The sequence below is a fragment of the Opisthocomus hoazin genome, chromosome 10 (assembly GCF_030867145.1).
Source record: "Opisthocomus hoazin isolate bOpiHoa1 chromosome 10, bOpiHoa1.hap1, whole genome shotgun sequence".
NCBI classification, from domain to species: domain Eukaryota; kingdom Metazoa; phylum Chordata; class Aves; order Opisthocomiformes; family Opisthocomidae; genus Opisthocomus; species Opisthocomus hoazin.
Window position 1 is genome coordinate 11,273,737 of NC_134423.1, and position 25,727 is coordinate 11,299,463.

Genomic DNA, 25,727 nt, shown 5'->3' on the forward strand with positions numbered 1-25,727 from the left:
CCCCTGCTCACGACAATCAAAGCAGTTTCACACCTCTGGCCCTGCAAACTCTCTCTTTTGCCCTCCTTTGCTCGCACTTTGTTTTCCCTTTCAAAGTCTCTGCACCTTCCCTGTCTTCTTCAGGGCATGGGGAAGGAAGCCTGCCAGTTCTCTACACTGACAGCTCCAAATCGCTCATGGAGCGGCCACAGCCAGCTCCGGCCACCAGCTGCTGCAGGTCCCTGAGCAAATCTCCATGCCCCGCCGGAGCTCTGAGAAGCCATGAGACATCTGGACCGCTCGACAACCTGCCGCGGGGCCGGAGCTGCAGGGACAGTAAGAAACAAGCAACACCCAGGCATCAGGGGCAGCGTTAATTAGTCACAGCTGAGTAAGTCCAGAGGTGTTGTTGGTGTGGAAGGGCATATTTTTGCATAGACAACCACAGCAGGAGGGTCTTTCTTTTCTTTTTTTCCTATCCTCTGAAAATGCCAATATTCAGTGAATAGTGAATGAAATCATGCCACTGAGTATTTGAGCATGCAGAATCCTTAAAACATCCCAAGGAGGTGAACAGAGGCGACCTCACTTGCAGGACAGGTATTTTGAAGAGGATTTAGTGGAAGTGTTAGACATACTGCCTGGTGAGCACTCCTCTGCAGCTGCGCTGTAACCGACGGGTCAGGTTATTTAACTGGCTGCCTGCAGGACGCAATGTCAGCAGTGCGCTGGGTGTGGTACTGGGCGCGCTGCCGGCGCAGAGGTCCATGAAGCTCCACTTCAGGTCCTGGTGCTGTTAAACTCTTAGCTCTTGTCGCAAGTTTTTTTCAAGAGTTGGGGTTTTACTTCTAAATTTCAAGTATCTTGCTTGTTCATACAAACATTCACATGAGGGCACGCAAATCAGAAATATCCTCAGTGTAGATGTGTAGGTATCTAACAGTGTGCAGACACCTGCATGCTTGACAGTGTTCTTAATTTAACCGGAGTCTTGAAAAGCCTTTTCAGTTGCAAAACGCCACGCTGAGCTATGCTTCCCCTTTGCAAACACACGGGCCTCTGCTAGCCCCAGAAGGTGTTGCAGAAATGTGGCACACACGTTGCATTTGCTTCTTTTTCTTTGTAAGACCACAGCACTGTATGATAGTTTGTCTCTTGTTTCCTCCACAGCTTATCTTTCTGTATTGTGCTGGTTTCCTTTGCATTTTGGTTGTGCTCTTTCCTCTGGTAGCTGACCAAATCATATCACTGAATTTTACCACTTTTTTTCTCTCTCCTTTTTTTTTTATTTTTTTTTTTTCATCTGCCAGCTGCTCGCAAGGCAAGGAACAGCCTGACATCATTTGACATCTCCCTGCTTCCTCATTTCAATATTAACTGTTTACCAGAAGAGAAACAGGTTTGGGGTTAGGGTGCTGAGTGCGTGCATGTCACTCTGTGTGTGCAAGAACTTTTTTCCCCTCTGTCCCATAGCAGCCGTAGGTCATTACGCGGAGCTACCTGAAACTGCCCGATGCTGTTTTTCACCAGCTGACTTCCGAAGAGACGGGTCTGCGGATGTGCTCCTCTTTCTGCTGCAGCTGGGCTGCAGCAGCAGAGCTCAGTGCTGCGGCTGCTGCTGCTCGCATCTGCGAACGAACCTGCTGAAGGATTCCTCCCGCTCCACAGAACAGCAATAATGACCCAGCTGGAGTTTAAAGATGCATTTTGGGTAAGTGAGCATCTCATGTGCTTTTCCTATATTCAATATGTCTGTATTTAAAAACCTTTTAAAATACAGCTTAGTTCTAGACATAGTTTAAAACTAATTTAATCCCGTTCTGTGTTTTAGTTTCGTAAAAAAGCAAATTTGTCTCCAGAGATTAACATGCTGTTTGGTAGTGCAAGTGTTTGATCCTAGCCAGAAGAATACATTGTAAAGAATTATATCCAATCCACATAAAACAACTGACGTTCCCAGTTCCCATGCTAGGTCAAGAAACTGCTTTCAAGAGCGATGTGGGTTTGCCTGTCTCATCGCCCCGAGAGCGCTCGCATGCAGAGAGCAGCCTCAGTTCTAGGAGTGGCTCCCCTGAGCAGGTGAACGGTTACGAATTACAGCCTGACTTCTCTAAAGCTTGCTTGCGGAGCAAAGCCAGCCGGCTACGCGCAAAGCGCTACTGCTCCCCCTCCTACAGAGACCGTGCCTGCTTTGTGGTGCAGCAGGGCACGCACGAGACGTGTAGGCACCCAGAGAAAACCAGCACAGACACTTGAGAACCAAACCTGAACACTCACAACTGGCTTAAAAACTGTGAATACGAAACCAAGTAGACATGCTCTGTTCTGGCTGTTTGACTTTTGGTTGAAGAATCGTTTGGTGTCTTGTTTTCAAGCTCTTTCTCTGCAGCTACAGGGTAAAACGACCCTAGTCATGTCTCCCCAGGGTGATCCGAGGTTGTGTTGCAGTTGCGTCTAGAGTGGAGGTTTTAAGGAAAAAAAACCCCAACCACAAAGCCCTAACGCTGCAAAGTTGGGTCAACAGGATGTTATCGCCCTCTCGTCTGGGCCATCATTGACTTAAAGACAGACATGAAGGCATAGGAGCTATCCCTGCCGTTTTTGCGTCAGGACAAGTAGAACAGCCCCTTCATAGCGCGTTTGCTGGTTGCGCATTCCTTCCACCCGCCCGCCCTTCAGGGTAAACCCTCTCTTGGTACGAAACAGCAGGGCAGAGGCAAGAAGAAGTTTCAGTGAACCACCTTCCTCCTGGCACTTCCAGGAAGCACTCCCCGCCCTCGCTCCAGCACCAGATTTGAACAGTTAAAAAAAAAAAAAAAGTAATGAGGAAATGCAAAAGTTAATTTTGATGTTAACCCTAACTGTGCCAGACCACGACTACGTGAGATCCTCCGTGCCTCCTGTTTTATACAGCTACTAACTGCCCAGTCCAATGCACAGGGTGGGACACGACCACAAGCCAGTACTGCCCTGGGAGCTGCAGCTTCTGCATTTCTGGACTTCCTCCCAAAATACGCAGTCTGACTTACAGAGCTGGTACCTTTGGTGTATTGACTTTCCAGGGTCTTGGTCTTCAGCGAGAATAAATCAGGTGTACTCCGCAGACTGGAGTAGGGTCAGGGCGATGAATGCCAGTTGAGAATCTGGCCAGGCCAGTTTGTTTTGGCTTTTCCTCCCTAAACTTCTCTCCTGGGCATAGTCATGTCAACATGACTATAGTCCTTGCTTAGCTCTGAATCTAACACCTTCCTCAAAGGACAGCGGCTTTGTTTCTAACATTGTTTGGCTGGAAACCTTGTATGCCAAGCTTGATTAGCAGGGCAGAAATACATCCGGCTGCAGGATCGTAGTTTTAGCTATGCAGTAAGTTGTCTTTTAAACTAAAAACTTACAGGATGTTGCACAATGTGGCAAAAGAGTACAGCCTGCCCCCCAGATCACAAGATCAGCAATTATTCTAGCATTCATAAGGTTCTGCCATGCCCGTTAGTGAAAGGGAAATGTATTTGCTAGGGTTGCTTCAGTAAACAATTATCTTCTTTATTCAATTTGTACCACGAATGCAAACCATCTTTATGATTAAAAACCAGAAATTGTGTTTGCACCACAGCAGATCACTCCGTACAGATCCCTGAGCTCCAAGACCTGCCGAAAGACATCGCTGCACCCCTTCCCCGTGATTCCCCCTGACGAGCCGCACCCTAAGCAACAGCTCCCTGCTCGTACAATCAGTAAACTTTCGGATAGGCAGAAGTTTCTTTAGTACCTATTGCAACGTAAAATATGTAAAGAAACCCTAACAGCAGCAGATCTTCCCTGAATTGCAGAGAAAGAGCATCATTCATTCCTCCCCAAAGGTCCTCAGACTTCGTAAGAGCAGTGTGTGCTGTCTTTCAAGAAAACACAAATTCTTGCTCATAACAGGTCTAAGTTTTAAGCTCTTTTTTTTTCCCTATTAAATGTCGCAGTGACTTAATCTCTATTTTCCCTTATGAAATGTAGCAGTGATAGTACTATACTAAAAGTTTCACACTTGTGCTTCTTTTTTTTCTATTTTCTTTGCATCATGGCCTGGGCTAGAACTAGTATATTTTTTAACTGTAATTTTTGGTTTTATATCCTCCACGCACTCTGTAATGGTTCAAGGCAAAGTTGTTGCTCAAAGTCTCCACTAGAATGTGCTTCTTAGCAGTAGTTTTCTATCCTCTGACCGTGTGTTTCGGAAAATATGAGCAAGATGAAAATACAAATTGGTTTTGACAACCAGTGCAGGGCAGTTGCTAATGGATTACTGCTCTGCTGGGCTGCTGTGCAAATGTAACAGACCTCACCTGTCTCCTCTAGCCTCCTACTAGAGAGGCAGGTAAATTCCTGTGTTAATGGGGAGCGCATCTGCGACACCGGCTAAGTTTCATGTTTACAGGCTTAGGTTAATAGGCAGAGATCTGAGCAACTTTAATTTTTCTGTTACAAAAAAAGCACTAAGAAAATCTTTCTGCTTCTGTCACAAACACTGAGTCTCTTTCTTAGTCTCGTTCTCTGTTCTTGTACGCATCATTTGCTTTTCCTCTGAAATTCTTGCCGTCGCCTTTTCCTTCTGTTTTGTTTTGTCTCCAACGTGCTGCTCGACGCTCCAGTCGCAGCCTTGTGACACGCAGCTATTCCTGGCCAAGAGGTAGGTCAGTGCTTACCAGCACCGCTGACTGGCCTTGCCGCACCCACCGGGGAAGGGGAACGAGGAAGGCTGCTGAAGGACGTGCTCGGTTTTGGGGCAAGCTCCACAGTTCCCAGAGTTGAGTGGGAGCAAATCTATTCCCTCGGGCAGCTTTGAATCAAACTCAAGCGGCCAAGTCAATTCCAAAAATGTGTCACGGGCTCCTGAGGTGCTTAGGATTTAAAAGGAAAGAAGCTCGAAGTTTGAAGTGCGTGTTCATTCTCAGCTGCGGGTGAGCTCAGGGCTTGTGGATTCTTGCAGCTCGGACTGAAAAGTATGAGTGAGCTGGAGACAGGGGCCAGCAAACACGATGCAGGCCTTGAATGTGAGATAGCAAGATTTGCCTCCCTGACCTGCTGCAGGCTTCTCATTAACCACACTCCCACCCGTCTAGTGTCCGTGATTATGGTCGGATGCTATAGCCACAGGAGCCGTGGAAGACAAAGAGCCCGTTACAAGACAAGAAGCTTCCATAACCTTTCTTGTTTGGACTTCAGGCTATATTCTACAGCAGGTTCAATGCAAAGCTGACTTGGTAGGTGAACCTCTCAACTGTTAGTGTAGATTTTTACACAACAGTGTATTATATGTACACCAAAAAAGATGTAGTTAGTTTCATAAATAACGTAACTTCTAATGAGACTCTCAACTGTGGTACGAGAGCGCAGAGATGATTACAGAAGTCAGAGTAAAACTATTTTCTAGACTTACTAGGCAATGTGCTGAAGATATACAGCATCAACTGTTTTACTCAAAAAAGGAAGTCTTTTTTATACCAGGAGCTCCCCCGCTTCCCTGTAGAGGCTAAGTGTCGCAGGGCCGGTTGTTTTGAAGCAGGTCAGTGCGGAGGCAGCGAGTCCGGGCAGGTTTGTTGGGAGGGCTCCTGCCAGCCCCTGAGCCCGAGGCACACTGTGCCCCGGCAGGGAATGACGCGGCTGCTGTAACTTCTGTGCTGGCATCCCAGCTTTGAGAGTGGTTCCCCACTGAGATTCATTTGAATTGAATTGCACCCATTGCATCTGTGTCTACCGACACAAGGCAAATTAAAATAGATAATCTCATGGCACACCAGCACCCAGACAGGCCGGGCTCTGTTGTTGGTATGTACTGCGTCTCTCCGAACTCCAGAAAGTGTGACTAGAGGCAGATGTACAGCTGTGGCCCTGCGTACACCCAGGGCAAGTCATCACTGGGGGACGTGTGTGGAAATGGGGAATACAGGGGGAACCAACTAGGAAAATTTGAACCAGTTGCCCAGCTGACGTCTGTGTTTGTCGTGAGGTCAACTTCATCTCCATGGAAGAGACTGCTCTAGTCTTTTATTGTACTTAATTTCTTCCTACATTCCCCCATGTGACCTGGGAAGGATGCTTAGCTGAGTGAGGCAAGCAGAAGCACCCGTGAAGGGGCGTGCAATCTCACAACAGGCATTGAAACCGCAGGAAATCACAAACAGAAAATCTGATTAGTTGTTGTGGCTATGGAAAGACTGGTGCTTCACAGATCACTTCTGAGCAGAGCACAACAGCTAAAACGGAGCTCAGATGAACTAATGCTCCCAGCATGGATATCGGTAGCGAGACAAACACATCAGTGCCCGCTTCCATCTCCCATATTCCTAAAACAGCACCTGGGAGGGTCTGTGAGGAACCAGCACTTCCGGGGTGGTTCATCTCCCTGGTGATGAGCTCAGGTGGAAGGACTAGAGTTCTATGCTTGCAGCTTTTGGTTATATGCTCAGTGATGGCCTGCATGTGGCACACCAAGCTGAGGAGGACATACACACGCACACCTCACCTCCTGTGAGGAGGAAGAGTATCTGGGGGAGGTTTAAACAATGGGCTGGTCCTAAGGCTGCAGAAGGCTTTCCAGATCAGGTGGACTAATGGGTTTGCAGAAAGCTCGTTTTAGGTCAGCATTTGAAATAATTAGACAGTGAAGCAATTACATTTTATTAAAATTTTCTGATGGCCATGCTGCAATCGAGTGCCTTATCTAGGGGTTTTGACTGCTTAACTTGGTTGATTGATGAACTCACTGTGACAATTTCGTTAGTATCTTTACGCAGTTATGTCTGGCTTGTTTTGATCTGTCCTGCTCTGCAAAAGTGGCTTGGGCTCAGAGAAACAGAGGATGCTTATTTACGCCAACTGTAACTGCGCCATGATTATGCATTTTGAATATGGAATAGATGAGTCATCAGCTCTCTTTTCACTCACACGTACACAGACATGTCTAATGAATATCGCCTAAACGAGTATTTGTCGCACATGGCTTGAAACGGACCCAGTGGCTCTGTAACAGCACTTCACGCAATGACCAGAGAGGCTGTCCTCTGGTTTGCTGGTGCAGGCTGTCGAGGTGCATCGACTCCTGGTGAAGTCACAGAACAGCTGAGGTCGGACAGGAACCCAGCCAAACCCCTCCTCAGTGCAGGGCCAGCCATGGCAGCTTGTCCAGCACCATGTTTTGACGCTCTCCAAAGACGGAGATACTCCACAGCCACTCTGGGCAAACCGCTGCAGTGTCTCACCACCCTTACAGCACAAAAACTTATTACGCTCAAATAGAACTTCTTGTATTTTAGTTTGTGCCTGTTGCCTCTTGCCCTGCCACCGGGTACTGCTGAGAAGTCCCGGCCCTGTGTCCCCTACTCCATCCCCCCAGGCGTTTATACACACTGAGCCATCTCTTCTGCAGGCTGAGCAAGCCCAGCTCTCAGCCTCTCCTCCTACGACACATTGGCCAGGGTGAATATCAGATTCTCCCCAGGAATCTCATTTCAGCATATTTTTTTCCTTCCAGGACTGCGTGATTCACGACCCGTCCCTTGCCTTGCACAATGCTTGCGCTCCCGCAATGCAGCAGCGCAGAGTCGCACCACTTCTGCTTCTTCCCAGTTTACAGCTGCTGACTGGGGACACTGACCTGGCGTCGCTTTGCAGGCACAGGGCAAGACTCTGAATTTCAATCCAGTTATACTCACTGCATACTTGTGTGGAAAGCAAATTAGGCTGCTTCATAAACAGATTTTTTTTTTTTTTTGTTATTCTTCAGCTCCTTTTGGCTCAAAAGGACCTTTTATCTGATTTTGTTTTCATGCCATACTGCAGCAGGGTAGATTCTGGCTGGCAGATGGCATAGAAAGCATTTGTTTCATCTCCTGTTTAATCTAGGTTTTGTAATAAAACTTTTCTCAGCAGCCACAGTTCAATAATGTACTAAGTTCATTGTGTTGTTCAGTAAAAACTTGGGAATTTGAGTTGGGATGAGGTGACGGCTGGAGGGCATGGCTTTGCACGGGGATCACTCGGTGCTGCTCAGGGGGTCAAGGTTAAGGAAAAAAAATAATGCTGAAAATCTGCGTATAGATCCCAACAGCTATTCAGTTCTCCAAAGACTTGCTCCCTTACTTTAAATGGAGTTTAGCACTTCTTCAAAGTGGTGGAAAAACGTCATTGAACAAGATTGAGGAACTGAAAAGTTCCATAGCTCTTGGTGAAACACTCTCGGTGCAACTTCATTATTCTTTGAAATGAAAGGCAACAGTTATTTACTTAGTCTCGAGAATTAAGTGAAAGTTGACGAGCTCGGGCTAGCTTAGAGATACCAGCTTCTGTTGTTCCATTCAGAGCAAATAAATAACAGACACAAACTTTTTTTTTCCTTTCAAGCAACAACTTTTCAAACCAAGATGCTACTTGGTGCTGCTTTTAATTTGTCCAGGCCTAATTAATTCCTAAAAGGAAAAGAAAGAAAGAAAAAAAAAAAGGTGTCAGCAAAGGAAAAAAGAAAATAGGTGGTCAGCAACACTGAGGTCTGAGCCTCCTCACTTCACACTGTTTGCAATAGGTGCTGTAATTTCTGAAGGGTTATTAACAAGTCAGGGCTGACGAACAGCCCCGGGGGCTGCTGCTCAGTGGGACGGAAATCCCCAGGAGCACCAGAAGGAAAGGAGGTGGCTGCCATTGACAGACCCCTGCTGCACATTTGGTCAGGACTCGCCATTTTGGCAAAACTTTTTTGTGGGAAAACACAGTTTCACTGGAAGTAGGGAAGCCGTTTCAGAAGATAAAGCTGGGTTTTCATGAAAAAGTTCACATCTGCTGAAGGCTTCCTCTGGAGATGGAGGTTTAAGGTGAAATTTCTAACCAAAGAGGGGAAGAAGAGGCCAAAACCGTAAAGAAACCAGCCCTCTGGGGTGCTGGGAGGTCTGCAGGGGAGAATGCAGTCTGGAACGAGAACTAGAGCTTCCATTGCCCAACAGCCTACCCTAGCCACAGCCTAGAGTCCAGGCACGCCTTCCCTCCACTCCAGGAGATTCATCCACAAGTAAAACAGCTAGAGGAAGGAGAGATGAAAATAAAATTTCCCTTCCCTATATAGCCAGCAGATGGTCGATAGTGTGCCAGCTTAGGTGGCGGGATAGCTCAATCAGATCTGCCTGATTCAGAGCAAGTTTCTTCTTTATATCAACGTGAATGTCTGTTTTTGTTGTTCTCTCTTGCTGCTGTTGTCAAGAGGTGAAATGTGGACTTTTAAAGTCTTATATAAATGTGCAGAGCAAGAGAACCATTTCGCACCCTGCTCTCAAAGCGATAGTAGTTCATTTTGTACAAGAGAAGCTCACGAGAACGTAAAACACTCCTAAGGCAGAGAACGCTGAGGCTCTTTGCGAGTGGAACAAGGATTTTATTCTTGCTGGTTAAAAGACAGGGCAGTTTTGAGTGAAGAGGCACCCCGTGCGTGACAGTCAGGCTGATGCAACCATTTTAACAGCTCAAAGGGTTCAAAAACGGCTGTGCCGGAGCAATCCCTTAGTGTGCACCCACTTACATAGATCTTGCTCATTTCCTATATAGGCCTCCTGGAATGTCGTGTAATACAGGCATGGTTGTCCCACCTGGACAAACTGCTTGACTTTTCCTAAATTAACCCCCTCATTTAAGAACTTCTAAAAGCCTAAAGTTGATTTTCTTCTGTTGGGTTGCACAATTCCCAGAACTTTGTGCTACGCGGTACTAACAGAGTGTAAGAATATGTTGCATCATATTGAGTAACAGGATATGTTGAAAATTATTGTTTAAATGGTGAAGATCTCTTGTAAAATGGAAATGGTAATATGTAGCTATCGGAATAATCCTCACTAAGAAATGGACTAAATCTTTAATCCATTCCCCTTGTACAGCAAGACTCCGGGAAGATTTCCTGAAGCTTTACCCTTCCCTGCGTGCCAGGGAAGACCACCTACAAAATGCCTGGCTCTTCTTACAGGGCGAGCAGAAAGTGTGGCTGCAGGAGTATGTCTTATTTAGTACCTTTTTCAGGACTAACAGGAAAGAATTCTAAGTTTTCTAAGACAGGGAGGAGAAAGACACATCGTTTTTTTCATGAATTAATGTACGAACTAAACAGGTCTGGCTTCAGTGGCTCTATCTGACCTTCTGCACAATTGTCTCTCCCCTGAGCGAGTCAGGATTGTTTCGTGTTTCTCACAGTGGTCTGGGACTGAGCCCACAGCGTTTGTGGGAGGAGAGGAGCACTCTTTTAGAAGAGAATAGACCTGAAAGCGGATGAAATAAACAGGAATAAAACCAAAAATAAACTCTGACACTTATTTTGTATGAAACAGAAGTATCCTCTACTTTTTAGATTCTATTTCTCCTTATCTTACTTCCAGTTTCTTTTGTGTAGCTAACACTATTCAGTAAGAGGCTGAAGCGACATCTGATTTCATGGACACATTTATCTGCTGGACTCTAGAAGGCACCACGGCAAAACAGTGCTGTGCCTTATGAAAGGCAGGAGCAAACGCTCACATCAGGCCTCTCTGCTGGCCTTGGGAAGAAGCCACTTTACTTTATGGATTTAGGTGTCGCCTGAAGTCACCACGTGGAGAAAATACAAAGGGATGCTGCCACCGCAAGCCTGTGCCATATAGCCACATCAAGCTCCGATTTAAAACTAATGAGGGATTTTACTTCCTCCTGTCCCATTTCTCACTATCCCCATCACAAAGGTGTTCCAGAAGTTTGTTCTATCCAGATTTCCTGGATGGATTCCTAGCTCTTTTGTCACAATTTTCTTGTGATGCACAGCTGGCTGCTGGCCCTTTTCTCCCTTTCCTAGCGCAGAAGCATCAGGGGTCTGAACTGCTGCACAGCTGCAGCATGGTATGCCCTGAAGGTGGTCATAAAATTCCCGGGACTCCCACCTGCAGAAGCTTCACTTGGAAGAAAACAATAGGTGACAGTGCCTCAAAATGAAGAGAGATGCTCTTCTCCTACTCAGTACGAAGAAGGTGTTCTCATGAGAAAGGATGGCACAAGGTTTCCATTTCCTGCCTTTGCTCATGCCCTTGGTGGAAGGCATAAGGAGAGATGGGCAGATGGGCAGCTGAGAGGAGGTGATACCATAGCAGGTCCCCGAAGCTCTGTTTCTGCCTTCCAACAGGCAAAGCTCCTTCCACGTAGTGTTTGAAAGAAGCTGAAAGTTCAGAGATCATTGTCTCATCCTCCAGTCCTCTAGCTAAAGCTTGGAGGACTAATTTTGTGATTAATCATGTTATGAAATGTAAAGACACTGCTATGCAAAGAAAAACAGAACAAAACAAAACCACCATAAAAACTTGCACTCTTACAAAGGGAGCAAAAATTCAAGCTACAGTTTTTCTTCCTTAGGAAACGTTGCTCATCAGAATATTATTTAATTAAAGTATTAAGAAGAGAAGCTAAAATGGAGGTAATAAGCACAAGCAGAGTCCTTTTATTAGGCCGTAATTGAGACTTTGCAAGCCTGTTCCCTGTGTGCCATTAATTTGCCAGCCAACAAACACCTGCTCAAGTTAAGAAGGTTTTTGTGCAGCAGCCACTTTACAGCTATGCAAATCATCGGGTGATTAAAATGTGAAGAGAGCCAAACAACACACGGTGACTGCAAGAATGCCTAATACATAACACATGAGCAATCCGGGACGCCAGTGAAGAGGGCGAGGGCTCAGGAAGCTGAGGAGCAAATTCCTCCTGTCAGCAGAACTCAAAACCAACCACTTCCTTCTTGGAGAGAGCCCAAAATGTCACAAAGAGCAAAAGACCACTGGGAAGCTACCGGTTTGCTCAGTGTCACCAGTTCTGCAATGCTACTGTGAAGTATGTGAAATATCAATTTACATTTATTTCTGAATACCCTAGCTGCCGCAGAATTCAAGTCTGATGAGAATCTGTTTTCGTCTGAAGTTCTCCAGCCTACCTCATTACAGGGGGAAGCACGAGACGGCAATCTAGCAGCTCAGCAATTGTAAAGCGACAAATGCAATGTTTTTTTCCTTCTGGTTTTTGGAGGCCCCGTTCAAGGTTCATGTCTGGCAATAAATACTGCCTTGTCCCCATGAAAAGTACTGCATCGCAGATTTAGGTGACAGGCAGCAGTGAAATTGTGAACTAAGCCACAAGTTGAAAACACCCAAGTCACCTCCTGAAATTACCACTAAAATGTCCCAAGATAGCCACCTACATCCTCAGCAAACATCTATGTTCCTAACGTCCAGAGAGTGAATCCACACGGAATGAGAGAAATTTTATGCAGCCAGCTCCAGCCCCCCTACTTTTCCTTGCTTTTTTCTGCTTATGTGGAAAAATCATATACTTTTAAAAAAAAAGTTCTTTTTTTAATTTCATATAAATTCTGTAGTTAGTTTGATCCTGGAAAGCGTGAGCAACCATCGCAATCCCATCCATTCAAACCAGTTCCAGCCAGTAAGAAAAAGGAGCTTTTCACAGTACAGCAGTATGCAGCACGGACGCATGCTTTTAAACTCATTAACCAGTTTGTCATCACATGGAAATTTATAGAAAAGGACTCGTATCACACTAAACACTGGTCAGAGGAGACTCAGTTCGAGGCTTCAGCTGCAATTCCCTTCTGCTCTGGACACCAACAACCTCCTCCCATTTATGTGCTCCCCTCTTAATTAGGTCACCCAGCTGGGTTTTCAGCTGCTGACACATTTCCAGGACAAGGCAGCAGAGGATCAGCCTGAGAACCTGGGTTTTTGTTTTGGAAAAAGGCTCTTTCATGTCTCATGGGTGTAGAGCAGAGCTAGGACAGCAGCTCATGTCACGGGAAGCAATGCCCAACTGCTGCTTATCACCCCGGGCACCCCTCCTCAGTAGCGCAGCTGAGCTGGAGTGGGGATTTCAACTTGGACATCAGATACACAGATTAGTGGTGCTCACTGCTATCCCATTTCATTGCACTATTTCAGGAGAGCTTGAGTGGTGCAGAAAAAGAGCAAGAGACTTCCTAAAACACTTGGTATGGTGAATACATTCCTAGAAATGCTAGTAAATTTTAAAGAATCGCAGGGGATGCCCCCTTCCCCCCCCAAAACATAGAGCAAGTGATTCAATTACAGTGAAAGACCATGGCATGATGGTAAATATCCGGCCCAGTCAAATGCACTTTGAGATTATAAATGACGTTTGACTGCTGGCTGTTAAATCTGTTTGCTGCTCACCCACAGTAAACACTAAGCCCTTGATAGAGCCGTTGACAAGGGGACTCGCAGGTCAAGAGATCAAGCTCTAGAAACGCTTTTTTTTAAGCAGTGCCAGTTCACAGTGGTATGAGGCAACGATATCATTCATTGATATAACTCAGCCAGAACAACTTGCTTTCAGTCCCGGACTGCGACACCGTGTGTGATACAACTGCGGATACAAAAGATTTCTTTCTGACAGCTGAAAAAGATACTAGCAGAATGGCGCTGGTTTGGAACTCACTATCTCTTGTTCCCTCTAAACGTCATCCTCACACCAGACGTTACTTCATTTCTGAACCTGGAAAAATTAATCTTGAGTTTTTGTTTTACTAAAATTGTCAAGAGCTTGCCTTCACTAAACAAGATAAGCTATGATGCAAACAAAGTTTGAATTTAAAAAAATTCCAAAGATACTCATAGAGATTCCGTTTCTTTCTTTTTTTTTTTTTTAATTTTAAAAATATCTGTATGAACACTTTATTTAGGTGATTTAGGAACATCTATCATTTTCAGTCCAAAACCCATCTTGATAATATTTCTGATAAACGCCTTGGGAAAATCCCACTAAGAACAAAGACAAGGAATGCACTCTTATAGCTAAACATTTTTAAACTTAAGAGAAACTGTTTGCTTTAAGATTTTTTGAACATTTGCGGACCATACCTTCCAAATAATTCCTCAATGAAGGATCATTAGGCTAAAAGAATCCCTGATAGCTACGCTACAACTGTCGGTGCTCGTAGCACTACCGCTCTCAGTCAGGCCCACCTTAGCTGTGCAGAGTGGTTAGGTAACCTGCTGATTTTGATACTATCTTCATCACCAGGGCGGCTCGGCGCCCTCCTGCTGAGTACCAAGCAACGCACCCGGCATCTGCTACGTAGCTGTTTCTCCTCCAGGCCTTCTTCCCAGTCAGGGCAGCACTGAAGCTGTGTGGTTCCCTGGGGGTTACCCTCCCTGCACACCACCTAGGACGCGGCTCCTTGCGAGATGCAAGCGAGCGGCTGGGCGGCTGGGAAAGAGGCCACAACCATGGCTCCCCTGAGCAACACGGCAAGCTGCCGTGGAGCTGCGGTGGCACTTACCAAGCAGGACAGACAACTGCAGCTGCAAAGCAGCTGAGCTGCTGGCAAGCCGGCTTATCCTGCAGGAGCGGATAGAGGTATGAAGCGTGGTATGTAAGCTACCTCGGAAAAAAGTTCTGGGTGGGCAAGCCAGGTCCCGGGATGGTGCTAGAAGTGTTCCAAGAAAACCAGCCACAACAGAAGAGCCCGCAGTTTCTACAGCACAACTGCCACGACTCCATCAATTCCTGTCACTTTCTGAATATTAGCAGCCGGACGTGCAAGGGCATTCAATTTAGCGAGCACTTTGCACACAAGCCTGGAAATTTTTGCTTCGGTTCAGTCCATCATCACAGCTATTTACCAAAACTGCGCTTCAGTAACCAGCAAAGCATTTTAGTCTTTCCTACTTGATATTATTGCAATAGTACCCTCGTGACTTCAAAATGTAGCCGCCTGCTCTTTAGAAAGCCTTGCGGTGCCCTCTGAGGCAGCTCAAGGCTCAGAGAAGGGGTGGGCTGTAAGGCTGATCCCCAGCTAGTTGGAGACACAGGACTTAGCACGGGGTTACCCAGCTTTGTGCCACCAGCAGGTAAGCAGAAACTGCGTCAGCTCCCAGCTACCTTTGTACGGCACTTTCTGCCCTCTGGGCAGGGAGCCTTCCTGCTTGCAGCCTGCGTTACCAACCCCAAATCCTCAGACCCTCTCCCTCACGGCTGCAGAAACCCGCTCAGAGCCACGGATGGTCTCTCCCACAATTAACTCCCGATGTTTACCTGCATGCTTGCCTACAGAGCAGCTTCTGCCAGACGGGATGGTGCAGTCTCAAGGCACCTATCTCTTCAGTAAAGTGCTAATGTGAGGGAGCAGCATCATTAAACCCTGGGGGAAAAAACAATGGGAAGAAGAAAGCGTGTCCCTGTGTGCTTACTGTCAACACCTCTGCTTGAAGTCTTCCGTGCCTCCTTTCAAGCATTCTAGGAAAAGCTACTCTGGTTAAAGTGGAGCATAAAATTAATGTTTTTCAGTCACATACCCCCTTCCAGATTCCTCTCATCTCTAGAGGAACAGGGTTGCTCATTGTGCTGGAGGGAAGCAGCTTTTGTAAATGGGAAGAGGAGACGCTGCCTCTCCATCAGCTGGGATTCTCCCCACGAGCAGAGCAACCCTGGGCTCGGGGCAGAGACCCACGCGCATGTGAACTATTAACAGAAGAATCTCAGGACAATACAAATCTGCCTGCAACACTGAAATCCCTTTGTCCAGCACTGTCTTCTGAGTGATTACAGGTCTGCTGGACAACACAGATTAGTTAATCCTTTTTATTAAAATCATGACAAGTAAATCCTCTTTCAGAGTCATACACGCTTTGACTAAGTGGAATCACTTTCTTGGCAAGGAGATAGATTACTGGTGGTGATTCAAATCACCCTCTTCCAAGCAACTACCTAGATGTTTTTATAAACAAATTATGTTTTACACATTTAATGAGTACATTTGTTATTTCATTACAGCCTCTTTTCTAATTGCATAAAAAAATTCACTTTTTTGACTATTCAGCAGTACTTACAATCATTACAAGGTCCCACCCGAGAGGTGCCCAAGCACTAGCCGAGTTGTGTGACTTTAACAGCCTTTACAGAACCATTCGATGCCAATGCTAATTGTAAGACAAAATGGCAAATGGAAAATAGAATAAAGGTGAGAGCTTATCAAGGCTAGACAGTTGTTTAATGGGATATAATCTTGCTGTCTTGATTGTCTTGACAAAGAAAATGTGGGGTCTGTTACGGTGCTGCACAGGAAATCCTTAAGAAACTGGAGAAGAAAAGCAAAGCAGGGCTTGGAGCAAAGAGAGCAGGAGAAGAACGGCTGCAAAGTGGGCAAAGAGCTCATTCCTGGGGGCTTGTGCCCAAATGGAAATGCCTAAGCTGGAGGAAGCGTTCTTGAGAGATGGTCTCAGGATTTATTTTATTCAATATATTCATTGCAGATATTTGCATAAAACATTAAGGATGGGCTGGAAATAGCTGTTGTTGAAAGAAATGGGTAGAATGAAATATTGTACAGGAGATATCTGATAACCTTCAAGCCCAGGGTTTCAGAAAGCAGATAAAGTTAATGTTTCAAGGTGCAAAATGAGAGTAAGAGACCAGTAGCAAAAAGGTACAACACACTCTGGGACCTCATAAAATTGCAGGAGAGGAGAAAATTGCAGGTGTATCAATAGACTGCAGATCATTTAGGTGCCACTGGTCTGATCTGACAGCGAAAGCAAGCAAATAGCATGCTCTGATGTATCAGAAGTGTTTCTCAGAGAGCAGACATTAATGTCACGGTACAAAGCCTCAGTTAGACTTTACTGGAGAATCAGAGCATCATCCTTGTCCAACAGGGATTTATTCAGCCTGAAACAGGCACTCTAAGGACACATGTGAATCAATGCAGTGAAACCCAGCATCCCAGGACAGGGCACAGGAGGTTTGTTTGGATTCAAGAAGCGACCGAGAGAGGATGCAGTTGTGCAGCACAGGAAAGAAGAAAAAGAGCTGCTGAAACGAAAGGGAAATGCTTGTGTAAGTAATCTTAGGCCTAAATGGTTTATGGCTACATTGTGGTTGGATATTAAGAAGCAACGCTGCAGTGTGAGTGACCACAGCAGCTTAAACCTGTCTAAACCTGGGCTGTCATCGGGCTACATTTCCGCTGCAGCCTGTGACATGCTAGTGACACATACTACTTAGACCACATCCAGTTCTGCTGCCTGAGAGGCTGAGGAAGCCCTGGGTTAGATTTCAGGTGCTGTGGCTTCTGAAATACAGCTTTCACATTCTTCAGGAACACATAGTGAGGACAATAAAGCAAATTCTGAGATGGATCCCCCCAAAATTAAGAAAAATTAAAGAAGTGCCTGTGGTGTGAAGCCCATTTTAGACCTGTTGGAGCCAAATCCCTCTACAAGGGTCAGACACAGCGACAAAACCCAGACAAACCTAGCAGGCAGGAACTGATGCCCCCATCAGAGGAGATTCCAGCTGTCCTTCAGATGCGGCTACCATGGCTCCATTTTCAACAAGTTCAAGCCTTACTTGTGTTAGCAGGCAACAGACAGAAAGCAAAACCGTGGAGTAAGGCACTGGCTCTTTGCACTTGGCATACACACGTGTGTACAAGCACACAGAATGAAGGGCGAGAACATTACTCCCATGTCCTGCTTGGTAGAAAGCCTGTGATCTAGGAATGTGCAAGCGCTCTTACAGATTTCGTGTTTAAACAGGTATATTTCTATATGCACTAAAAGGCTAAAATATTCCTATATTTATAGTAACTTTATGTATAAATGGCCGAATTATTATAAATAAAATAACTTCATTTATAATGGCTGCATTATTTATAAACGGTTGAATCGAGTCCATTAGGTAGTTTTATCAGGCCCTTAGAAGGGCTGTTAGTCAGCAGGCCGACTCCCAGCACACTGCTGTGCTTATGTGTGTGTTTTTGGATTGATAATGAGTAGGTTCTGCATTCTCTATTTAGGGAATTTAGTAATTTAATAAGTAGTTCTCTCTGATCTACAGCATTTGCCATCCTTTCGTTATAGCAACTGCACCAGTTTACAAGAGGTGGGAGAAGACACTAAGTGAGTTCTAGCATTTACTAAACAATGAGATATGTTGCACAGAAACAGCAGAGTAACTTTGCAGTGTGCTTATCGCTCTCCATTTGTTGCTTGTAGCAGTATGCTTGACTGCTGGGGTGACAGAAACCCATGTGGTAGTTTGATGTACCTCTGGGCAGCATTTCTGCGACAAGGAAGGTCTGTACACAGCTATGGGATGAAGTTACTTGGTCTGGAAACAGACAATCAAAATTTATGGACTGTGAGTTGGTTGTGGAGCATCTGACCAGAGTGATTTCTGCCAGGCAGAGGGAGCAATTTAAGAGAGATTTTCACAGCAGCAATGCCTTCTGACACTGGGATGTCCTCAGAAAAAAGGGAGAGTGAGGAAGTGACAAGCCCATTGCCATGGTATTACCAAGAACCTTTCCTGCTTGCCTGTATGCATGGGAAAAACTTGCTGCTCTTTGTTTATTTCACAGCAGGATCCCTCCCTGGGGGGTGCATGTGTAAGTTGCCCTTGGAAAACTGATGTTTTGTTTCAGAGAGCCTGTTTCTTCAGGGGTGATGTTTCTTCAGCTAAGCACATGTAATCCTCTGATTTTCCTGTGGTTGCAACAGTGATAACAGTGAATCCACTGCACCATCTCTCCATATTCTTTTATCTACATTATGGTCTTGCCTGGCTCTGTAGTGCAGACACTTTGCTGGCAGAGGCATTTGTCTTTGTCTCTCGTGAGCCATTATGCTTGTCTTTCCTTTCTCCCCACTGCTCGTGATAAAATTGTCCGTTAAGGAAGAAGCAATTACTGCTGTCACGAAACTATAGCACTGGAAACGTTACTACAACCTGTAGGTTTTCTGCAGAAATTTATCCTAGCTCTTGAAGGAGCAAAACAACGCCCTCGCAGGTCTGCCTCCACAGAAGCCCTGGGGCCTGGGTGAGCAGCACTGAGGCTGCCATCGGCCGCCACCATTCATCTCCAGAGCTCACCCTGTTCCTCTCCCATCCCAGCAAGAAGGAAGCGAAGCTGCAAGCTCAAGTGTCCAACAGTTGCTTGCCAGAGAAGCCTTCCCAACCCCAAGACTTCAATAGCTGTCTTCTTCACAGTCATGGTGGAAGGCAGGGGGGTTGGACTAGCTGACCCACAGAGGTCCCTTCCAACCCCTAACATTCTGTGATTCTGTAACACATTTATTAAATGATAACTGCTTAGGGGACAGTGGATAGATGGATAAACTACATTCATGTACATAAACTGCTTGAGGGAAGGAACATATTCATTCTCTTTATGGTTGCACAGTCCGTGATTTTACCATAACGCTACAACATAAAGCTCAGATTAACATTCACCACTGCATTGTCAGTAACATTATCACTATGTACCGGTTAACTGAGGCTCTCAAAGTGAAAATGGCTTGTTGAGATCCTGTTGTGAGTCAGTGGGACAACTCAGAAATCTTCTCCCAGTGCCACATTCGGAGCATGTCACAACTGGATTCCCTTCCCTTTCTGGGCTCTCAGCATTTCCTCAGCAGCACTAACTTTCTTGTGACTCTGATTTACCATTGCTGCACTGCAATCGGGAAGTTGGGAAAAAGATTCAAGAAGCAGAAGACTACTTGTTTTTCTGCTCATTAATCAGATTTCTTTTCCTGAGCTGCACGGGGGTGTGCTCTGATGGGTCACATAGGCAGGGACAAGCCTGACGTGTGGACTTGCATGATGGGGAGCGATCTGCGGTCCTAGACCTCAGCAGGGGAGCATGGCCCTGAGCCACGGAAGGCACAGAGCCCCAGCAGGAGAGGAAAGCCCTGGCTTCGGGGCAGCAAACCCCACCCAGCTCCAGGACCTCGCCTGTCTGGTGTGGCTGGCTGGAAAGCACAGATTGCCTTGGCTGGCTCCGTGTGCCACGCGGGTGCATGGAGCAGGACAGGCTGCAAAAATACCCAAAGACACGGGTGAATCCCACATACTGCGTGGAGATCGGGTAGTGGATGCAAAAGCAAGGGAAGCTGCTCTCCTTGGCAAGCGCCTCAAACACAGACTTGCAGATTCCTGAAGACCCGATGTCCACATTCCCAAGGTCTCCATGTGCTTATGTTCTATTTTTTTTTTAAACCCTGTCATGTTGAATTTACACCAGAGACAGACTGATTCAAACAATAAGAACTGTTACAGCAATCCCAGAGGAAAACCTAACAGCACACCAAAACCCAAGCGCTGTCTAGCAGCAAACTGCCACCCCGTGCCACGAGCGCTGCCTTCAAGACACCCACCACTGAGCAGATAGCATACCGCTATCCCGTGGGTCGATATTCGTATGAGCACTGGATTTCTTCACTTCTCCACTCGCGTCTAGACAATGGGTCACTGTCTTACCGAGAGTCCCGCAGCAGGGAGTTGACTCTGACCATTCTTTTTAGAAAACATATGGGAAAAGGAGCTGTTGTCCTTAAGAGCCACTATACATCTCTGCTCTGCAAAGGTCCCACACCCACCGCTAAACGTGACTTCCCCAAAAAGTCAGCTAGAGCTGCTTTCCACACAGAAAAGTTTGTGAACCACTTCACTTTTCAGTATTAAAAACCGAGCTTGATTTAATAAAAACTTTTACAGATCTTCACTTTGGAGAAGCCTCACCCACCTATACCTGCACGCTTAGCACTGCCCCAGCTGCCACTGCTCCGGGCAAATCTAAAGGTCCCTTTGGGTTTCCCATAAAGTTAATTTGCTCCATACAGCTGACAGGAGGCATCTGGTAAACCTGCAAACTATGTGCACAAATCAGCTCAACTGTTTCTCTTTCTGTCTTCAGTGCAAGGAGTTCACCTTCCACACTGGCTACGAGGTGCTCATACAGCGGCTGTTGGATGGGAGGAAGATGTGCAAAGATGTGGAGGATTTGCTCAAGCAGAGGTAAGAAAATCAGAGAGAAAAAAGTGTGAACAGCCTCCATTTTCTCTCCTGTTTGTCATCTGGAGAGGAACAGTAGGTCGTTTCTGAATTTGGTAGTGATAATAGTTTACACAGAAAAGCCTGAGTGATTTGAATCCTAGCCTTTTGACATGATTTGTGAAGGCAGATAAGAAACAAATTTCAAAGATATAAGAGGAGAAGGTTGAAAGAATCAGAAACCCAGAGCTCCTTTAAGACCCAGGTCGTTACTGGCCCAAAATCATACCGTAGCACATACATCCTCAAGTAGCATTACAGAGTTTCCCCTTTTAGAGGGAGCAAATGACTTGCACATTTTTCTTTCTCTTTAGACATGGTCTTACCTCAGGCACTGTTTCAGTTTCCAGCAACTACCAAAACCGGGCCATTTTTCAAATACAGACAAAGCTACACAAGATGCTACCAAAAACCTTTCCCAGACACCCAAGACAGCCCACATCGTTTGCCAACCTCACCAGGCTTTGAATAACAATGCTGTAGTTTGTGTCTACCCTCTACATGCTTCTTGGGTGCCCCTCACCCACAGCTGTAGACAGCTGACACTTTTATGGGTGAGAAAATACATATTACACAGCTGCTCTGACTCCTTTGTCATTCATTTTTGTACTTCTGACTTGGAAAAAAATATCCAAAATTTGGTTGTGTTTTTAAGTGGCAGGGTTTCACCAGTTTCACCATGGAACATGAGGCGCATACATGCTGATGCATGGCCCGTAGGAAAGACCACACAACACGGATTACATATTCAGCAGGTAATCCTAGAGCAGGTAGTCTCAGAGCTGCCTCCTTACGAATACTGCTCTGCCGTCCTCAGTCAATGCCTGCTCTTTCCTCCCATGCTGTCCCCATCTAGCTTTCCAGTTTTAGCTTGGATTTCTGAAGGCTACTTTTCAAGCAGTGGGACTCTCAAGGGGATGTGAGCTGTGAAACTGAAAGCTGACCATTTCACAGAGCGCAAAGAGTCTCCTGTCAAATTCTGAAGCTATTTGAATTGCTTTTCCTGACCGCCAATGGACGCATGTTTTACTGCCACATGTCACACAGTCCTGAAGTCACAACTGTCTGATGGTGGCTTAGCTGTAACCATTTAAAATGGCTCCTTTGTGACTCATAACTCACAGCGATTAGAATTGCATCGCAGGCTTCAGGCAGGCTCCACACTGCAGCATGCATCTGATGCTCTATACGCCTGTGTTTCTTTCCAAAACATATCAGAGAGGTTTCTGCAAGTCGCAGGACAAGGTCCTTCCTGGTTTGTGGTGGAGGCACAAAGGACTTTCCACAAAGAAGAAAAAATACAGATACAGTTATTTTGCAGATCTGAAAGCTAAAGGGAGAAATGTTTCCACAAAATTTTGCAAACCCCAAAACATTCCAGTGAGTGTGCATACGTGCATTTGCTTGTGTGTGTGCATACATGCTGCGGGGGGAGGAAGAGGAGAAAAGACAGCAAGCACTGAGCTGAAGAAAGGAGGTATTATTTCCAGTTTATTTCTGGAAGATGTTTGTTTCAGCTTGTCCTTATGTCATTCATCGGAATGACCTAGGAGGACATCAAAGCATGGGACGAATCTGTGTTCCTAGGGGCTGCCCGCATCACGAGCATGATGCCAGAATTCCAGCAAGGACTCCCGCAACAGCTGCCCTGAGTCCTGAAACCAGCTGCCCTGGCTACGCGAACACTTCATCAGTTTTCCATCCAGGCCAATTAATTTTGCTCACATATGCCTCTGCCTGGTCCAGAGAAGGGGCTAGGAGATCGGGGAGCGAGAAAGCAGATGTATTCCAGAACAAAGCCCCAGGTTTAAACCACAAAATACCTTCCAGCTCTCAATGGCTTCAGGGAAGCCTAGAAGCTGTGTGTGAGAGTACCAGAAAGCGGGAAAGGCAGCGCCAAGATGTGGCAAGCAAAGCGTCTGACACAGAAATGTTTCTTGTTATTAAATTCAGAAGAATAATAATCTATTCTGCTTCTGCAGCATTGTGTGTCTCTGGAGTATATTTCCATTTTGATGAAATCTTATCTATCTGTCATGAAAATGAAGTGGCACCTTCTTGTGGCCTGTCACTATATTTTGCACCCTGTTCTTCTAGGAGGGATCTCAAAGCAGCGAGGTATGAACACCCCACCAAAACGCAGCAATTTCTAGTGCAGGACGACAGCAATTAACTAATTGAATGTGCAGCATTAGACACGTGGGAGCCACGGGCAGAGGCCAGGAGCAGCTGCTATTCCTGGCTACGGCAACTGCAAGCTGCTGTGCGCCCAGCTCTGCTATTCCACCAGTCTGACAGACCTCCTTGGACTGGGGGAAAGTCCCCAGCCAGAGACTGGCTCGGATGTTCCCCAGCAGCTGCCATGTTGTGAAGCTGAAAGCCCAGCTCTCAAACTGCCAGGACTCGGCAAACAGCCCCGCGTGGCCAAGCAGGAAGGTGGCTGTAAGAACAGATCAGCAGGGCTGCACGGCCTCACACCCACATCAAAATTCCTGTTGTGAACAAACAGTACGTTCCTCTAAAGTGCAAAGTTTCAGGCTCAAAACTGTTTGAAACACTTTGAAATCCCTTTTGAGAGCTGGACTTACCCTAACCAAAATCCACTCCCAGTCCCCAACACCAGGCTGTCTGTTCATTATTTACTGTTGAGCATTCAGTAGGTTTTAGCAGCTACTCGAAGACTGAAAACTCAGTTCTGCTCCGTTCTTGCACCCAGAAGAAAGGAAATAACATATTTAGTACATTTGCTTTTTTTTTTAAACAGAGAATAGAAACTTGTTCCAGAGCTGGGGGGAGGGGAAAACAGCAAAGAAAAAGTGTATTTCTGTATTAACCATAGAAACCAAACTACCTGCCTGAGTCACTAGTTACAGTTCCCCATTAGGTGACCCACCGCATCATATTGTCCCTTCCATAAAACTGTCACAGCATCACCTTCCAACCAGCAAGACTCCTTTCCCCTCCGCCTCCACCGCAGCTGCTCAAGCAGCACCTCGTGTTTCTAATGGGCAGAAGTTTTCCTGCTGCTCCCGGCTCCCATTTACTCAGAACTTCTCTTTAAATGAAAATTTAAATTTATATCCTTTGGATCCTACTCTTCATTCCCCTCCCGGCCTTAATTTTGATGGATGAAGTCAGATGCCATTTTTTGGGTTTCTGTTGCAAAAGAGACTTATCATTCTCCTGAGCATCTTCACTGCTGTACACCTCTTCTTCCAACTGAATCCAACTTTTTAGGGACAGAATTTTACACAGCACTCCATAGTCTAATCAAAGCTACGGAGACAGGCATACATTTTCTCTCATTTCTTCCAGAAATAACTAACCCAAAATATTTTAGAGGTAACAGCACCAGAATTGAGGAGAGTTAGGAATTAAAGAAATAGTATTTCTCAGGTTTTGTACCTCGGATGCAATGACAAGATTTGCATAAATGTGATCCCAGTACCACTACGACAAACGGAATAAACTTTTCTTTTAACAGAGCACAAGCAGAAGAAAGATACGGGAAAGAGCTGATTCAAATTGCCCGGAAAGCAGGAGGACAAACAGAAATCAAGTAAGGAATTATTTTACTGTTAGTGCAAACAAAAGCATTCTGGAAGCAATACCAGACTCCTGTGTTTTGCCTATGAATGGGGTCATAAGCTGCTCACATCAGTGCGTTGCACAGCACTTGACAACGTATGGGAAAAATTGGGAAACACCATGGTCCTTCAAAGCAGGACTCACAAAATGGCTATTTGGGAATTACCAGTAGGTCTTTACCGAGAAAATTTTTAATTTCAAGATTGCTAACAATGTTTAATATTTGCTTCCAAAAACAAACTGAGTGGTGGGAAAAAAAGGGAAAGGAAAAGGTTGTGAAATATTTAGGATGGTGGCTTAGTAATTCTGGGAAGCTGGGTGGACACGGAGAGGCCGTGACAGAGCAAACCCAAAGCACAAAGACACCAAAAATTAGCTTCTGCAGCAGGAAAAAGGCTTAGCTTAGGAATACAAACTTCAAAGCCCTTTGAAGGGACTTGATTTGAGACAAATCAATGGAACTACTGAAATACACTAAAATGACACATATTTTTCTCTGTCACCTCTACTACTGTCTTAGATCATGTATAAATTGTGTTCGGAGGGGAAGATATATGTTGGCGTGGAATTTAACTTCATAAACACAGCTGATAAACTGCTGCTATTCTTGATGGCAGTAGCAATAATGTGACATTTTTTCATTATTGTAACAAATAATAATACAGTAATAAGGTGGCAGAGGATGAAGATTTGGGGTCACGGAAGACAAGTCTGAAAGAGAAGACCTCAGTCTAAACACCAAACAGCTCTATCGATCCCTGGGGCCTGCTACCCTCATCCATCCCACATCTCATTTCTTAAGTGCAGTCTCCTTTTTATGTTGATCTATCACTCTCAGTGTGAGTGCGGTTTTCCGTTTGTGTTTTATTGGAAATCTTGACCTCAAACCCTTGCACCACCACGGCGTGCAAGTGCCAGGCAATCCCCCGCAGCACTTGCTGTCAATTTGGTGCTGGCACATCCAGGCTGACAGGGAAACCTTTGCATTAACCCAAGTGCCCAGTAGTGTGGAGAGCACCGAGGCTCAGTCTGGAGAGAGTGCAAGCCTCCCCTCCCCTAGTGCTCCATCTCCCCCTTGCCCTTGAGCAATGCAGTAAGGTAGAGCAAGGTTCCTAGAAAAGGCTGCCAGGGATGGTTTCTACCTTCCCAGTGTCTCAATTCACAGACCTAACTGGAGAAAAAGAAGTAGAAGAAAAATTCTTTGGAAATTAAAATAGCAGATTAAGGATGGATGGTTTCTTCCCAAACCAAAGGCTAAGATCATGGTT

At 45.7% G+C, this 25,727-nt stretch overlaps 1 protein-coding gene across 2 annotated transcripts in view; it reads left to right on the forward strand.

Annotated features, from left to right (window-relative positions):
• Positions 1-1,370: 1,370 nt before the first annotated feature.
• The window catches only part of PSTPIP1 (proline-serine-threonine phosphatase interacting protein 1), a 57,122-nt gene continuing 32,765 nt past the window's right edge, over positions 1,371-25,727 (forward strand). For both annotated transcript variants that reach the window (XM_075431883.1, XM_009941208.2), the window contains exons 1-3: positions 1,371-1,690; positions 20,735-20,835; positions 24,356-24,430. In XM_075431883.1, coding sequence (XP_075287998.1) covers positions 1,658-1,690; positions 20,735-20,835; positions 24,356-24,430 — 209 coding nt within the window. In that variant the 5' untranslated portion in view covers positions 1,371-1,657. The remainder of the gene's footprint in view (positions 1,691-20,734; positions 20,836-24,355; positions 24,431-25,727) is intronic.